This window comes from Aptenodytes patagonicus, chromosome 2, assembly GCF_965638725.1.
Source record: "Aptenodytes patagonicus chromosome 2, bAptPat1.pri.cur, whole genome shotgun sequence".
Lineage (NCBI taxonomy): Eukaryota > Metazoa > Chordata > Aves > Sphenisciformes > Spheniscidae > Aptenodytes > Aptenodytes patagonicus.
Window position 1 is genome coordinate 122,999,691 of NC_134950.1, and position 18,559 is coordinate 123,018,249.

An 18,559-nucleotide genomic window follows, 5' to 3' on the forward strand; every position below is an offset into this window, starting at 1 on the left:
GAAAGGAGCCACAAGCATGTAAGACCTGTGCAATCTGGAGTCTTGCTGTAGGCTGGGGAGAACGATCTCCTTGCTGCTGGGGGGAAGGGACAAGGGACCTGAGCTGTGGCAGCCTCCAGGTGAGAGAGAATAGGAAGGCAGCTTGCCTTTATGTGCAAGGCTGTACTTTGTGCTTCTGCTTCCTACTTTAGTGCAGTGGATGTTTTGTCAGTGAGCTCTGCAACATGCTGTCGGGATGACCTGGAGGAGTTCTCGGGAAGGACTGAAAGATGCCAATGAATGGGAGGGATTTGATTCTTTTAAAAAGTGAAGTCTGTGCCCCTGTCAGTGGAGGCTTAGGCTGTGGCTAGATTGCTACGTTGAGTTGCAGTGACTAGTCTTTATCACCTGCTTTGCTTTTCTTGGTCTTAACAGCTTGATGCTTTTTGCTATTTGTGGATGTCAAACACCTCCAACTTACTCGAAGTCCGCATACTGAAAATAATGCTGCTGTTAATGCCTTAAATCACATTTTGAATTAACTTTGTATTTCACTGGCAATTCTCTGTTCTACCTCCAAAATGCTGCCTTGCATTGCAGGCATTTTAAAGAGATGTGGATATTAGTAGGTGAGACCTAAGGGTCCTGTGACTTTTTTTTTTTTTTCTTCTTTCCAGTCCTCAGACAAAGCTGCTGTAGAAGGGTAGTGCTGCTCTTATCACCTTACAGATAAGAAACCACTCCCTGACCCACTTAGCTAAGCTTTAAAGAAAGTCTTGGAGAGACACAGTTCCTGCAGCTGCTGTGAATCCTGGGGGCAGCCCAGAAGGGGAGCAGCTAAAATCGGACACATGCCAACCCCCAGTGGGACCAGTAATGTGGGATCTGAGCATTACCTGTTCTCCAGCCATCTGCTCAGCTTGCACGTATCTGTATGCCACAAACAGGCCACAGCATGCACTGCCCAGGTGGACATCAGCTATAAGCGAGGGCAAAGGAAGGCAGGCACTAAGCAGCTATGGTGAAGGAGGAAGGACAGCGAGGGAGCACTGGAGGGAACAGAGGCAGAAAGCAGCTGTTAACAGCCAGAGCCAGCCTCTCTTCTGCGCTGAGCCTAGAACAACGCCCTGACAACCAGCACGCTGCTGTCCGTGCCGCTGACTGCTGTGATTGCTCAGTCCCTGAAGAGAGGGGTGAACACAACAAAAGCGAGACAGACTTGGAGGTATAAATTCCATTGGTGCTGTTAAGATAAATTTATTTTCTTCAGCTTTCTTCACAGGAAACATCACAAAAGTGCTTTACAGAGTTTGATACCATTACTCTAACATGGGACAAAAGGACAACAACAGGTGTGTGCACCGCACAGTCAGAAGTTGTCATATGCAGAAGCCATGATAGGTAAACCAGGGTAAAAAATCTACTGACAAAAAAATATATATATAGTTCAGGTTTTGAACTTAAATTATGACTATAAACATATAATTATATAAATATACAGGCACCATTAGGTTCCTGTGTTAACTGTGGGGGCCACACAGGGATCCTCAGAAATAGTTCACATTGTACTCTACTTTGCTGAAACAGTTTCTGCTGTGCTCAGCAGGCTCCCAGCCAACCATTTTCCCAGCCAGACAGTATCGGTCTTTCTTTTGCACTACAGTAAGCACTCAGATGGCTTTATCTTCATTTCTTCAGGTTAAGTCTGGTGGTGAGACATTCCGGTATGTTGTTGAAAGCAAATTCAGTTTCATATTTTTTTCACTTACAGAGATGTCCTCCTACTATTCTTCACTCAGTCATCTCTTCATTAAAAAAAATAAAAATGTTTTAGGCTAGGCCCTGCTGTCCAGGTAAGAGTTTTGTTTGAGCTAGCATGTTACCAGTCATGCAACCCTACTTCTTTTCATAGCTGAACTGTGTTGTACCGTGACCAGTGCTACTGCCTTCATTTTTCTGTATTCTGTGGGAGTTAGGCTCCCACGTAGCCTTTGAGGGTCTAGGTTTAAATTCTTCAAGGAGACCACATTTACTTGCTAAGCAATTTTGCAACAGGTGAAGCCATGTTTGTGATGCTAGAGCCCTGACAGAAGAAATACGGCATGATCGAGACTTGGGAGTTCTTGCTTATAGAGCTGCTTTCTAAGTAAGTCGTGAATAATTCAGGCACCTGACTAGAAATCCTTGGCATGGTAATAACGTAGATGAACAAAAGAAGAAGGGGAATACTCTAGGGTGAAGAAAGGTCAAAGCAAGAGATTGTTGCTGGGCTTTGAATTGCAGAAAAAAAGTTAGCAGAGCCAATTATCTGGAAAACACTGTTGTGCCAGTTTTGCAAAGCTAGTTTGCCTTTTACCTAATTCCCAGATTACAGACACAGTGCACAGTCAGAGAACTAGTCAGTCCTGAAGGTTACTGGGTGGTTAGTAAATAACACAGTAAGGATTTACAGTGGCAAGACAGGGCTTTGGTGAGTGTAGCAGCAGACATGAGTCTTCTAGATGCGCGGGAGAGGGTATGAAGTACTACATTCTAACAACTATCAGATATCGCTGCATCTGCTCTATTTCCCCTTCACCCCCTCAAAATTAACAAAAAACCTCAGCTCCAATTTGCCAACTTTATAAACCCCCAGCAGCCACAATTTTTTTTGACAGAATACTAGTAACTGCTGTAATAGAACAGATACAATTTATTTGGATGCAAAATCCAAGGTGCATTCTTCTCAACCACGTATCATTATTAGTACTGGAAAGCAGCTGTTCTATATGATACAGTGTTCTGATATTGAGACAGTGCAGCTCTTAAGTGGTAGGCTATACATCCTAACAGGCTTGAGTCTCCCCTTATGACACCTCCTTTGTATTTATAAACGTAGCAATACTGGTAAATGCAGTCAGCACTTAAAGACTTAACCTTATTTACAGATGTACGATCTTTAAAGTACAAGATGAGAATGTGAAGAGATGAAACAAACCACAAAGACTAAGCCTGCTGCCCAGTGTTGCTGCACTCATCTTCACCTCAAATATTTTAATCTAATTTCCATGTCCAGTTAAATACCAAAATAGGTGTGTTAGACTAAGTGTGGCTGAGCCCATTTGGCTGCTGGTCAGAGACGAAGTAATACATCTGCTTCATCTCTGCCACAAACAAAGTGCAGAGTAAGCCAGAAATTTAAAACAAGCTTGCTATGGGGTTTGTTCACTTGCGCTTGATTCTGGCTGTTGTATCTAGACTTCAAGTGAGAAGAGCTCAAATCAAGTTTTAATGAAACTGATCTCAAGTGACGGAAATAACTCCACTGAAACCAATGAAGTTAAGCTCCAGGAGATCAGATTCATGTACATTTTACCTGTTTCTCAATGCATTTGTTCTCTTGTATCAGCCTGTTTTTATGGTTTGGATCATTTTGTTAATGGTTGTACGTACTCTGAAAGAGATACAGAATAAGTGATTTGTTTTAATTAAAAAAGGAAGCTTATGACAACATTTTAACTAAGTTTTCTGTAGGCAAATTATTTGAAATAAAGCAGTTATAACTCGATGACTTCAATGCTATAACTGAGCTAGAAAGAAAATTCAGTACAGAAGATAGGAGACAAGAAACAGAACAGAAAAGGTCAGATTGAGTAAAAGTTAGTAAGAGCATGCCATGCTAGTCACTGGGAAGAAGAGTGAATTATATACATGAAACTGAAGACTTCAGTATATCGGATGGCAAAAGCCAATGCCCATAGAAAGTTATTAGGTTTGTCAGCACTGGGGAAGATGGTGATTGCCAGGGTAAGCTAACTAACTCTGTAAACTTGGCAATTCAGTGGCAAGTGAATGTCAACAGAAAATAAACCCAAGGCAATTAATACTGGAAAGGCTTTAAACCACTCATACATGCTCTGGTGGATTCTGAATTAGCTGTGAACTTTCAAGGGGACGATCTAGGCATCACCATGGACAGCTCGATGAAGACATCTGCTCAATGTGTAGTTGCAGTCAAGAAAGCGAATAAGATGTTAGGCTGTATTAAAGACAGAACAATATGGAAAAATATTACAGCATGTATTTCTCTTAGAGGTCCTCAGTGAATATTTGCTGTTTCATCAGCACCTTAAAAAAAGTGACATTTGGAAAAATACAGGGAGGAAAGTGATAAGAGAACAGTAGAAGCAGCTCTTCGTAGCTGGAAAGACAGTAAGACCAAGGCAGTTTATTTGTTAAGAGGGGAAAAGAATAGATGATACACATCTTAAAAGTAATTCTCCTTCTCACCATGTAACAGGATATATACCTCAGTCATTTTAAGCCACCTACCAATCTGTTGACCTCAATATCACTCCTCATCATCACCACCGTAAGTATTCCAAAAAGCCCCGTGTTATTTCTTAATGCTTATTATTCAGCTAGTTAAACATTTCCTCTGAAGCAACTGCACTAGTGTGTTGAAATTTAAGAGTAATCATTTCTGACAGAGAATTGCCACAGCTGATGCACATTAACAACTGTCTTAGAGGTGCTGCAATGATAGTATCGGCAAGAGAGGATAGCTGCTGGGCCTCATCTCTGTCCAGCACCCACCAGAGGTCTAACTTGTCTGCACACATACCACCATCATGTTCTCTGCTTCCATTTGGAGGTCCACTGTAAAAGCTGAGTGATGAACCTTGAAATCACCAGCAACAGCAGACAAGGGCCTACCCATAAAAATTATTTCTTCATGTTCGTCCAGCTGCAGTTAACTGATAAAACAGGAGATAAAAGTAAATAGGGTAATCACATCTTCTGTGTCTGTATTCCTTCCTCTCCTACCTATCCCTCTGCTTACCCCTCTCAGCTCTATCTTCTGATCATTTCTTTCCTTTATCTGTTTCACAGAAACATCTCCATAGGCAACTATTTCCCTTTGTTTTATTCCCCTCATGTTTTCCCTCCACAGCCTGCCTTAATAACCTCAAAACTTTTAGAATCTGGTAAGATTACTCTCTCTCCCATATTTCCATTGTACCTGCATGCTACTTCAACTTAAATATGGGAAAGGATAAAGAATAGGACAAATGTATGTTTACATGTGGAGAGGGGAAGAAAACTACATTCCTACTACAAAATACCACTTGGCATCCTGACACAAATATAACTTTCAGGAGTGAACATTTCTAGTTCACATATTTGAACAAACTTTAAAACAGCCACATTAGAAGAGATGGCTATCAACTGTGAGCAGGATTTTATTTCAGTCATGGGGTTTACAAAATGTAGCAATATTGATTGTAATGTATTCCACGTAAAAACAAAAAGCCTCATATTAATTTGGTTGCACAGATAATTAAAGAGAGGAAATAACAGAGTGCTCAGCCTGAACTTTTTCCTTACCCATACATACTAAAATAAGACTAATTACATAATACTTAAATAGAATGTGTATTACATTCTGTAGAAATAAGCCTTTCTCAAAGTAGTATTAAAATATTGTAATGAAAGCTAGTATAAAGATCTCTTAATAAAGATTTTTTTAGTCCTCTGCAGCACCTTCCATCAGCCCCAGCCCTGAACAAAGAACAGCTTTGGCCTCACAACACCCCTGTGAGGTAGGTTGTTGGGTTTTTTTGGTACAGCTGGGGAAACCGAGGCAAAGTGAAACTAAATTACTTGAAGTTGACACAGCAGCTCAGTGGAAAACCAAGGCTAAATCCTACTCTCTTGGTCCTATGCTCTTCCTACAAAATGGGCTTGCTTCTTTTCAGTGCACGCAGTTGTTTTAGATTATACTTTCCATTCCAGCATTCCAGATGCAGTACTTTTTCTGATGATTCATTAATACTGTGATACATTTTTAATATTTGTATTCTGGCTAAGCAGCCCATTGAACTTCATTAACCTTGCTAAATCAACATATATTCTAAGCAACTGAACATAAAACTGTGATACACGTACCATTAGAAGATGCTTCACAAAAAAAAGGAAATGTCTTCACATCAATTTGAATCAGTGTCTCAGCTTTTTATCACGCAGAAGTGAGAAAGAGTTTTCTTAAATATGAAACAAGCTATTTCCTAATAAGATTGCTGAACTAACTTGGAATTTGTCCTTTCTCGGTTCGCTCTTTAAGCAACTGGTTAGACAGCTTTGTACCAATGCAGAATTCTACCTTCTCTCTGGACAGGTTTTCCTGATTCTTTTCTTTAAAGGGGGAAAAAAAATGGAATGCCTTCCCCAGGTACTGAACTTCAAACACTTTTGCTGATTTTAAGTCAGATGGATCTGTCACTTGTGCAAGCAGTGCTTACCCTGCACTTCTCCTACCCAACCACTTACACTCCGCTCCCTACCTCAGGCTATGCATTTAATGCTATCATTTAGAAAACAGCCTTCCTAATCCCTCTCTTCTTATTCCTCCTGTGTTTTATTTGCATAATTTCCACTTGTCCTAATTTAAAAAAAAAAATCTTCCTTCCTGTTCTATTTCACTTTAAACAGAACATGGTGGAACTACAGCTGGTGCTTCAGAAGCCAAACTCTAGATACATGATAGTTATGACTTATCCAAATCAGTATTAGACTCCTCAGTTCTGTTTTCTGCTGTCATTTCTTCTTCCATCTGCTAGAGCTTGCAGGTTCTCATATTAACGTCGATACAGACAAGCTGACTTTTTAACTTTCTCTGAAGAATTTTTTGGCAAATATATGTAAATTCCCTCCCCCTTTGTACATAATTAATTTATACATCTGAAATTTAAATATGCATGTTATTTTTTTTTTTTTATATTCCCAAATAAAGGCCCTATTTACCATTAAAACCACTTTGTGAAATTAAAAGCTGAAAACAGAGAGGGACAAAATTTGGGAACTAAATTACAGTCAGGCGATGAAACCTGAATTGTGGCTATTCATAAAGATTTTTAAGTATTCAAGGTGTTTTTGGTAAAATTTAGTTTCTTGGGCCTCTGATATATTTTACATGACCAATTTGTGAGGTATTAATTTCTCTGACCACGTCAATATTGGAAAGAATAATATTACTACCTTGTAAATAAGCACCTTTTAGACTAATAGGGTTTCATGTGCTTAAAAAAAGAATCAGCTCCTCCATTTTAGTTATGGTATTTGACAGAAAACCACAAGCAAGTTTAGAACTGCTCAACCAGGCTGAAGTTAGAAAGTAGAAAAAGAAGATATAACTATTGCAAAAGCTCAGATAAGCAAACTCCAAGATGTGCAGCCCCATCAAATTTGTGTTGTTTCCTTGACCAGCACAGATGTCTCAGCCATGTTGTGGTGAAAGTTTCCAGGAGCCAACAGATGCAGTCAAATACCAAAAACCCTATTCCCTATGGTGTCAGGTCTCTAACACAATTTGTACCATTAAAAATTCATCTGTTCATAAGCGAGTTACTTTGGACATGACTGGTAAAGTTAGCTACAAAGACAAAACTGAAGTAGCAGGAGAGAGTCACTTTTAGTTGTCAATTTCTCTTCATTTGAGAAGAAGATTAAACATGGCACAGCTAAATGGGGGGTGGGGGTGGGAGGGGACAAAACTAATCCTCTCCTACATTTATCATCAGCTCAAGTAAATACAGATGCCAGATTCCTACAGCAGGCATTTGGGAAGTCCAACTTTATTAAAATTATCTAGTTTTTGGCATTTTAACATTCCTTAAATACAGACTATATCACCGAGAACCACAAATCCAAATTGTTCCTTTTCCAGTAAGTACTGGACATTTAAATGTTCTACTAGCACATCGGTACCTTATGGCTGTGTTTTTATTTTAAGCCAGAGAAAGTAAAATGGAACCTTTAAATTGGAAATTAATAACTAAGCCACTATAGAAGCATGTTACAGGTTAGGAAGTTCCTGAAGTGGCACAAAACTGCATTTTACTGACTGCTATCAAGAATCTCATTTCTACAACTGACAATCCTTCATTTATAGAATGAGCCTTCAACAAGCATTTTTGAAGGAATGAAATGGACATTCTTAGCATGCCTTGAATGAATGCAACAACAAACCAGATGAAGTTGGACTTCAGAGTCTCAAAAGCATACTGAGCTTCCACAGAGGACCGACTTTCAACATTTCAGGCATGCAGAACAATTTATCGTTACAAGGTAGATACTGGCAACTGGCATTTTGATAGCTGCTGGCAGCGATATTTAACACAAGAAACACTTCAAAATAATTTAACATTCTGTACTATGGAAATTTGCTGCATTTCTGATTTTTTTTCCTTTATGCCTCTAGAAAGAACCTGGAATGATATGCTTAAGATAAGCCGCCAAAATAACACCTCTAGTTATCAGTAGCTGATGGACTCTGGTGACAGCAACCATCCAGAGGTTTGTCTTGTTTTGTTGGGGTTTTTTTCATTCTTTAATTTAGTAGAGCTACTTTCAAGTGAAAAGCAAATCAAAGCTTCATTCATACTCAATTCACAATCTCAAACCAGTCCTATATGGTGGGAGTAAGAAGACACTCTCACAGGCAAACTAAATTTCTATGTATAAATAAAAGTCATATTAATATGCACTGCTATAAGCTCTTAAATATAGCCCACCTGACCATAAGGCTGACTACCCACTCCATGGCCTGTCCCTTAAGAGATCCAAATGCTCTGCGTTTCCTCAGCTGTTGTATGGTCATAAGCTAGAACTAAAAGGTAAAGACTCCAGAATCCATGTATATTTCCATTTTATTTGATTTGCAACTGTTACAGGGTTTTACTGAACTGCCAGAATTCATGCCCAAAAACTCAGATAAGGATGGTACAACGGACAGTCTCATCTACCCTTCATACCGTAGACTAAAACTTGATTTGTGTGCACTGGTGATTTCAACTGCTTCAGATCATCAGGAAAAGTGCTTTAAGATTTCACATTTCTACCACATCAAGCGACATGTCCATTTACCATGAATTCCACAGAAAGCTTCAGTGACAAATCAACAGTTTTGCTGGCAACAATGTATTTTCAAGGAAGATACATGGCTCAGAGTCCAAGGGATTGGGATCAGTCTTTCAGTGGGGTTTTGTTTCCAAATGAAGTCTCCAACTTTAAGAATAGTCTCTCGAGCCCTCTCTTTAATAGCAGCTTCTAGCAGAAGTTTTAGAGACAGTTAACTCCGCAAGGGCAAGGCCAGTTTTAGTCTGTGCACAAAAGAACCAGGTGAAACCCCAGCCCCACTGAAGTCAACAGCAAAATTCCCGTTGGCCTCAGAGAAGTAGATTTAAAGCGAGTCAGCAGTTAGTCAAAGGGAACCCAACTAGGCGATTCCTGCACTACCCTCATCATCTGCACATACATAATACTCCCACACACGTAAGCAAGTTTTGTTTTGTTCCCTTGTTTTTCTTGCCATTGGCAACTCTTATAGATGTTGGGTCTATTTTTTGGCATTTACTCTGAGAAACCTCAACACTGGAGCACGCCACTATTGTACTTCATTTTGCTTGTGTAAGAATTCAGAGAAGAGAAAAACAGTTACAGCAGGACACTTTTGGTACTTGACAGGTTTTGTTCATTGAATCAGAGTTACGGTCAATGTCCTATATTCTTAGTGTATCAGTGCCATTTTGCCTACTTCCACTAAAGTAAGTCAGAGATGACAACAACTTAAAGAAGTCACTGCCTTCCATTATTACTAAACTTCCTGACTTTGAATAAACACCATTTACGAGTTTTACTTACAGGATTTCTGCCTCAGAAAGCCTGCATGCTTCACAAAGTAGCCAAACAAATACGGCTTACCAGCTTTAGTTATCCCTCTGCATACCAAGTTATTTTGGTTATCAAGTAACCATTACTCTTCAACAAACAAAGAACTATTTTTAATAGAGAAACTTCTAGCTAGTATGGCTACTGCCACATATCTCATTTTTAAGACAAATTCTGAAGACTGTAGTTGGAGTCTGGATACCTCTGTGTCAAATCAAAACTCTTAAGTCTTGGTGCCTTAGGGTGAGAAAGACAAACCTCATGACGAAAACCAAAGTAAACCCTATTTCACTACAACATCTCATTATTATTTAAATATACTGCAATTTGATACCAGAAACAAGGCAGGCATTTTTTTTGTGGAGAACAGAAAAAAAATTGCTTAAACAGACAACTGTGAAAATGGCTAATGCAAACAGACCATTCAAACCCATCATTCCTCAAATCTGATAATGAATGAGTTTTAATTTGTTTTGCAGTTACTTCAGTACAGCTATCTAAAAAGGTAAACAAACTACAGCTCTGTTATACTTGGATAGTATGAGTGGTATGGTACGCTCCAGAAGTCTCTAGTAGGCTATGGCTACACGACAGGATTCCTCAGAAGGGGAACAGAATACGTTTGTCATTAAGGTCACTTAAATCTTTGTTATAGCAAATTGGAACCAAATGGCTGACTTCTGCAGGATTTCTGACAGGAATCCAGTAGAGCTGGTTTCAAGTTTCAGATGGCCACTAAAACAGCTGTAACCTTCTCTTCCAGAAGTTGTGATCCACATGGTGTCCACAATGAGTGCAGCAAGTCTGAGGTAGTCAACCTTTACGAAGGCTCAGTATCTGAACATAAAAAGATTTTGAAATGACCACTGGCTGTAGGTATCTTTCTGAGCAATTAAAGAACACTGATGACTCTTGTTCAATCATTTACATTAATTTGCCCCATATCCAATGGAGAAGTTGTAACATATTATGCTTCCATAGTGCAGGAGAACCAATCACTTACGTCAAAGTAGTCTGCACTTGCTGCAGTAGATCCAGCAGAAATAAGGTGGCATGTTCATCATAGCCGTTAGCTGTAGTTTAGTTACCTTAGTAGAAGGGTTACCAAAAAAGCATTCCTTAATTGTAATGTGTATGCAGCTCTACTGATCCCCAAGCACAGCATACTGGTTGTCTAGCTGAAGTTTAAGTGCCTGGTTTTTTGAGACCTCATCCCTACCTCTAGTTTTGTGTTTTACTACTTCAAAGCTCTTCTCCATTTCTTTATCCCTAAGGGAAAATAAATGTAATCAGTAAATATCTTATCACTAGCTTGTGAATTGTGAATTTCTAGTCGATTTCCACCCCATCCCAACAAAAACATTATGAACACAGAACACTAAGGTCTAGAGTTTTAACAGAACAGCCAAACATTCCCAAGCAAATCCTGAAAAACCTTATCTCCAGAATCAAGCTCATCACCCAGTACAATTCAGATTACATTCTAAATTTCAATATTCACATTCTCAAAAGTAAATTTAAGTGCATTTATGAAAAATAGGTTTTAGAAAGCAGAAGTCTATTTCTAGAATGCTCACTCAGAATTTCATCTTAGCTCAATTTGCACCGTTCAAACCCTAAAGCATCAATGACAGCATGTCTCATTTGCTAAGCAGACAAAGCCACACCAAAAAAACCAGAAGAAGAAACAAAGCTTCTGCTAGGCTGTATTAGTCAATAACACAGCAAGCAGAAAAAAAAACAGAAAACAAAAAAACCCACCCCAAACCCCGAGTGAATTAGGTATTGGCCTAGCTATCTCTTCTGTAGGGAATGAGGTTATGGAAAGATCAGGACTCAAAAGCAGGGCGAGACTCAAGTCTTCAGCACCACAAAATACTTTGGGGGAAGCTCACCATTGCAAACTACAGCTCTGACAGCAAGTTTATTGATTTATGTTTGTATTAAACCCCATTCCTCCATTTAAGTTACCTTCGCAGCTCTAATGAGAGGGCAGTGTGCTCAAGGCATCCTACTCATGTCTACTGACAGTAATAACGCAGAACCTCACCATGGCTAGTATCTCAAGGAATCAGATGCTGCCAAGAGCAGAAATTCTCTGCTTCAGGGAAATCCTTCAGCAAGTCAAAGATAAGGTAACTGGCAGTCTTGTTTGGCTATCTCACTGGGCTATGTCCTATGAAAGTTATTTCATGGGAAGCCCTTCCTAGAGTTGGAAAATACAGTTAAGACCTCTCCCACGCCCCTTTGCCAAACAGAATAATTTCTTAGTGATTTCTTTCCTCTGTGGAAAGATTCAGGCTTAAGCCCTAAAACAAAATAAGAACTTAGAGAAGGCAGTTAAAATACGTCTTAGGGAATTAATGGAATGTACTTACTTTCGACTGTCTACAAGCTTGGCGGTGGACTGCAGTGATGGAAACTGCGTATCACTATAGATTTCTGGTGGTCCTTGCTGTGCTCTCCGTGGCCTGCCGCCCTCCCTGGCACCAGGCGGCCTGTATACACCACCAGTCTGAACTGGTTCTGGGGTTTCTGTAACTAGTTATACAAACAGGATTTAGACAAGAGAGTAAGTTTGCATTCATATCTGAAAAAAAGCCCCCACATATAAAAAAAAAGAATCTTACAGGTATGTTTTTGCACCTTTTAAAGGTCTGGAAGAAAATATTTTAGACAAGGCAGGAAATCAGGTGTCACATAATTTAGCCTACACTTAGTAGTCAAATGAAAATGTGGCTCCGGTGTATTGCCTCACAAAGTTCAGGGAATCAAAACCACTGATGAGGACTTCATGTTTCTTATTTGCAATTTATGAGCAGCTCACATTTAAAACTAGAGATTTAAACACATAATTATATATTTGCCAAATCTTATTTAAAGCACCTTTCCAGATGCAGAAGAGAATATCCAAATAGTTCATATTTAAGGTAACAATCTACAATGAAATAACACCGATTAATTAACTTTACCTCCTTGCCTGTACAGACAAGAAAGAAGACAGCAGGCCACTTTTCAATTAATTTCTCAATGGAAGAGAATAGTCTGAACTCAGATCATGGCTAACTATTTTATCTCCGCTGATGCTAATAAATTGTACTTAATCAAAACTAAAGTCCTATCTCAGTTTAAGAATCAATTTTGCAATGTCATGTTCTCTGTACCCTAGAACTGATTTGAAATGCGCACTACTAACCATGGAACCCTACTCAAGAACTGCCATATTAGACATCAGATACTGGCTGAACATCCACATAATTGTCAAAGCAATATTGTTAGATCAACAGAAATGCTTCCAACAGATATTTGCAGATTGCAAAGTAGAGTGATCTCCTTCAAAGATGGAATGCTTTCCCCCCAGCTGCTTTTGAAGTCAGAAATAAAAACCCCTCCATTTGTGTTTATTTGAAGTATCTGACAGTACTATCAATTCAGTTCCTCAGATCCCTGCACAGGAAAATTTCCTCATTTGCTAGTATGTCAAACAAGCCATTAGTATGTTAGAAGGTGCCTGAATAGGAACTGCTCCTTGAGCTCTACGCTCTGAGCAGCTTAATTCAACCCGATACGCTTCCGATTGGAAAAAGCAACACCTCTGAGTTAAATTTACCAATTGGTTCAACGACAGGTGCTGGTGCAGGAGCTGATTTATTCCAAGGACCAGATGATCTGTCTACACCACCACCAGTCTCCTCCCAGTTGTCACCAGGTTCTTCTCTTTTTTCACTTTCATCATCTTCTTTTTCACTATAAAAAAGAAATGACAAGCAGCATTTTACAAACAGAGGTTTAAGATTTGCCAGAGATTACACAATTGCCATAGACAAGACTTCACGGCTACTGTACTGAAGATACTAGATTTAACCAGACTACATTACTCCTGTAACTACTGTATTAGTACTTCCATCTGAACAATTTTTGGCACACGGCTACATAACTTGGCAACTGAAAAGAAAAAAGTTCTTAAAAAAACCCACAAATCCAAACTGTAATAAGTGATTAAATAAACTGATTTCTTATTTTGAGCTTAAAGACTTTTTTCTTACTAAGACAGTCATGCATTTGGAAGTGATGAGAAGATAAAGCAGGAAAGGGCTACCAAGTCCAGCTTCCATAAAATGCTTTAGTCAAGAGGAAGAAATTGTGGAAAAGTAGTGACAGAAAGCAAGTCCTGAGCTCCCTTTCCCTATAACCACAATCACCTGAGAAACGCTCTTATACTACCCATACAAATATAATCTACAAACCAACTCAGATTTTTTTTTTTAAAAGCAGGCAATCAAAAAAGAGAGAAAAATATGCCTTTTTTAAAGATAAATCCTATGCAAAAGCCTGACTGTATTTTACTTAGACTATTTTATTTTGCATAGAAATAGTCAGAGACTCAAAACAGTTTGCTAGACAAAGCTACTACAGAAAGCTGTGTGGTATAATGGGACATACGTGGAGGGTGAGGCTGTTAAAAGAACCCAAGACATTGATCTGAACAGCAGCAAAGTGAATACAGAAGTTTATAATACACCAAATCCTACTAATCATGATCGGATAAGCTTTCTGTATAAGTACTAATCAGACAACAGTTAAAACAGTTAAACAGTTAAACAGTTAAAAATACCTATCATTTCTGAAAATAAACAGCCTTTCACTGTTCATCCAAATACAGTAACAATCATAGTAAGCTGGGCCAAGGACCTAAACACATCACTATCCTGTTTTAAACTACGGCCAAAAGCAGATGCCTACAGACTAGCTGCAACAGAGTAAGTATACATAACATCCCACCCGCACCCCCATCAGATACTCTGTGTCTTATTTTCAGCAGAGAGATCTCCAGAGCTGAATAATTTATAACCTCCAGTGGGTTTTTCTCCCATTTACTTCTCTACTCTCTCCCTGAATCCACTGAGTGGTTACAAAATCCTGTGGCAGAAACTTCCACAGGCCTGAAAATCTGCCACAGCATCAAAAGCATTCAGAATGCTGGCCTTTGTCCGGAAAACCAAAGTACTTGCTTTTCAGTCAAACAGTACTAGTAGTCAGTGAAGCAGCAGCCCACTTGTTACTCGTCCATTCAGACATGTGATTATCCGCTGTGACACTTCAATGGTATGGAGAGCTTGTGGACCAAATACGTGCTAATGGCCTAAAAGGACTAGTTAACTGAAAGGGCGGGGCAGGGGAGAGCTGGGTGTTAAAAAAAATAAATAAATCAAAGAATATGTAAGACCTGCTCAAACAGTGAAGAAAGCATCTATTGCACTGGTTACAGGTAAGATGATTTTAAGATGGCATTATTCTGAACATCATCCATACCTGGACAATGAGGATTATGTGACATTTTCAGTCTAAGACTGAGGTCATAAAAATCCTTTTTCTGACCTGATGAAACGTTTTCTTTAACCAGGACAGACTTAAGTAGACTTACTTCAGACCAGACTACAGGAACAGTCTAACAAAAAAGCAAACAAAGAATCTTGGACGAGACTCATAAATGCAGTCCTGTGGGATCTTGTCATGGGACACTAGTTTTACCAACTATATTTTCGGTTTTTTTGAAATAAAAATGCAATGGTTCAGGAATTCACTCCCCAAACTGAGATGAGTCAGATAACCTTACAGCAGTTAAACGATTCAGTGGGAATTACTAACCTGCACTCCTCTCTCAGACAAATTCCTACTTTACTATCTTTATGAAGGGGAATGTTAAGCATTTGTAATAAAAATTTGAGTCCCAACCAAAACAGATAGACCTAGAGTATCAACAGAGATGTAGAAAATAAAGAGAACATCGGCAGAGAACAGTCAAAACTAAGTTACCCTGCAGCAAACTTCTATACTAGCAGAAACGTATCAAACCTCTGTTTAATTGGACTCCACGGAGGCAGCTCTGAAGAACGTACTTTTTAAGACATAGGTAATGATTACACCGGAGAGAAAAAGAAAAAAGAAGCAGTACCTTATTTGCATGGACTGAACTCTAAGACCACTATAATCAATTTCTTCCTTTTGTTCAAACTCCTTCCAATCATCCTCTTCCTGTAAGAAGAGAAAAATGTAAGTTGTTACCTTCTTTACGCTGAAAGTAGAAAAGAAGAATGTAACTAAGATAATACAAAGAAAACAAAGGGTGAAGGTGCAGTTCCATCTGGGTGCACCACTGCCGACAGGGGAAAGGATTCCACTCCCTCCTACCCTAACTCACTATACGTCATCTAGGACGTACTTGTGAGCTGACTTTAACTCACTAGAACAGCTAACAAATGCCCCAGCAAAAAAGTCATTCAGGTGAAAGAAAATCACATCATCTCAGTAAAAATCCAGCAGGAAGTCAAGGGACAACACAAAGTAGGGAACAGGACCGTACAGCCAAGACAAGGGAAATACAAGGGCGAGACCTCTCCCGTTTACTAACAGTAAGCTTTTATGACAGCTTGAATGCACATGAAGCTTTAGATTTACTTTTCCATCACCTATTTCATGAGCCAAACAGTAAAGAACATTTGGAATAGCTTACAGTGGATTTATGACAAAGATTAATATTGGTACATTTGACTTTTTCACACTCACAACCACATTTACAGCCTTTCTTGTTTTCTTAATAATATTTTTATAATAGTGAAAAGGTCAGCTTCAAAACCACAGCAATCTCAGTGCACAAAAATAGCAGAATATTAGTCTTGGGACAGCACTACTTTAAGGTTTTAAAACGGGAGTTTGATTACATGTTTGGGGAAAGAGGGACCCACCTAAGTGGAGCCAATTTTGTCCTACTGTGTAACCAGCAGATTCTGTGGTTATTAAGGTAGGCCAGAAATGGACCAGAACAGATAAGCAGTCCTCCCATGTTCCTAGTCACAGCTTTAAGACACACACAGCCTAATTAGTAGCTTACATAATTCCTACACTCTACATGAAATGTACTTATATTGCTTTAAATACGTGGACCTCATGTTAGCGCACCGTCTGCTGAAGATTCAGTCTTTTGGAAGAGCGTGAGTCCACAGCTCTACAATCTTTTAGATTTCTTATATCCCCATCTCCATGGAAACATCACAGTTTCCAAACTAATGTACCTTTCATGTTTAGTGATCTTTATTTCTAATCCAAGTACAAGCTTCAGTCAAAACCAGATATTCTTTTACAAGTAGATGAGCAGAAGAGCAGCTGAAAGATTACCACTGACCTTGGTCTACTTAGAAAGCTACTGCAGGTGTCAAGCTCCCCAAGTTAAACAACATTAGGAAACAGCAGAGTATTTCTTAAAATTCATTTAAAAAATATACAGCGTAGCCAGTTGTAAGGCACTAACTCAACCACAAGCACTTAAGCTTCTCTTTCATTCGCATCGTTTCTCTGTAATACGGTAAAAAAAAAAATTACCGGCAGTAAAATCCTCCCTGGCAGAAAGGCAAAGAGCTCGGGGGAGCAGAGCCAGGGGATCTTATCTCCAAGGTCCACAGGCCACACGCCACAAACCCAGGTGGCCTACGGCTGGCACCTGATGCAAACCCCCAGTTCCGGCCGCCACCTTGCGCCAAGACCCAGAAACCAGGGAGGGCTGGGCAAGAACCGAAGCCGCAGACCAGGAACCGACCCCATTCCCCCCCCCAACACGCGGATACAAGGCGCGTTTCGAGGCCGGGAGTCCACCCGGGCCGAAGCCCGCCGGGCTCCCTCCCAGCAGCAGCGCCTGCCCGACGGCTCCAGCCCGCTGCCGTCCCGCTCCGGACCGGGGAGCCCCGCCAGGCCCCGTGCCGCCAAGGGCGCCCGCATGGCCGGGCGGCGCCGCTCCCCCGGGCCGGCGGCGGCGCCCCCTGCCGGCAGGAAGGCGCCGCCCGGGCCGGCGGAGGAAGCCGTGACCCTTCCCCCACCGCCGCCCCGACGGAGCGGCCCCGCTCCCCCCCCGCCGCCTCCTCCCGGCCGTACCTTGGTCGCCGCCTTGGCGGAGCCGGCGTTGGAGGCGGCGGCCCCGGAGCCGCTGCCGTCAGCCGGGCGGGTTCCCCCGGCGGCCGCGGCCGCCCCCGCGGCGTTAGAGGCGGCGTTGGAGGCGCTGGAGGCGGCGGCGGCCCCTCGGCTGCTCTTCTCCTTCCGCTTCTTCTTGTCTCGCTTGGCGAAGAAGTCGTCGAGGCTCCTCTCCTCGGTCTCCGCCATGGCGGCGGCGGCAGCCGGGCCCTGCGGGCGGCGGCCGCTCCCAACGGCGGGGCGGGGGGGGTGGGGGGGGGGGGGGCAAGAAGAAGGCAGCGGCGGCCCGGGCCAACAGGTGAGCCCCGCGCAGCGGCGGCGCGGCCTCCCGCCCCTCGCCCAGGGGAGCGAGCGCGGCCGCCTAACGGCTGCGGCTGGCCAGGCCCCCGCGAGCCCGCCCGACGCCCGGCGGGAGGAGGCTTCCGCGCTCCACGTTGGTGGCCGCCGCTTGACACGGCCCGAAAGAGGGGAGGGGGGGAGGCGGCCCGCCGCGGGGCTGGGCTGAGGAGAAAGGGGGCGGAGCCTTCCGGCTGTGCCCCCCTCCCGCGCATGCGCCCCAGCGCCCCGGCCAATGAGCGGCCGGGAAGGAAGTGCCTGCCGGCCAGTCGGAAGTCTCCAGGGGCAAGCCGCGGACGTCACGACGTGAGAATGCGTGACGGGCGGGGAGGCGGTGGCGCGGCTGCGGATTGGCCGACCCGGGCGGGGGCGGGAAGGCGCACGGGGTTCGGTTGAGCGGGGCGGCGCGTGCGCGCTGAGGCTGGGCTCGCGGGGCGGGGCAGTGCCGGCGCGTGGGGCAGCCCGGCGCGTGCCCGGCCATGCTGGCGCGAGTGCCTGGCGGCCGTTGCCCCGCGCGCGTCGGCCTCCCCCGCCTCCGCCTTCCCCTGAGGAGAGTCGGTGCTCCTGAGGGGAC

At 42.1% G+C, this 18,559-nt stretch overlaps 1 protein-coding gene across 6 annotated transcripts; it reads right to left on the bottom strand.

The window, feature by feature from the left end:
* Nucleotides 1–1,205: 1,205 nt before the first annotated feature.
* CDV3 (CDV3 homolog) lies at nt 1,206–17,875 on the bottom strand. Of its 6 annotated transcripts, none has more exons than XR_012994702.1 (6): nt 17,614–17,875; nt 15,644–15,723; nt 13,298–13,434; nt 12,066–12,228; nt 10,691–10,956; nt 1,206–10,524 (listed from the first exon to the last, which is right to left on the bottom strand). XR_012994702.1 is itself a non-coding variant. In XM_076331048.1 (6 exons), exons 1-6 carry the CDS (start codon nt 17,836–17,838, stop codon nt 10,508–10,510), a joined length of 672 nt encoding a protein of 223 aa, XP_076187163.1. In that variant the 5' UTR covers nt 17,839–17,875; the 3' UTR covers nt 1,206–10,507. The 6 variants fall into 6 exon arrangements, 5 of the variants coding, with proteins under 5 accessions (XP_076187163.1, XP_076187164.1, XP_076187166.1 ...); XM_076331048.1 differs by having other exon boundaries at nt 10,907–10,956; XM_076331049.1 differs by having other exon boundaries at nt 1,206–10,775; nt 10,907–10,956.
* Nucleotides 17,876–18,559: the final 684 nt, after the last annotated feature.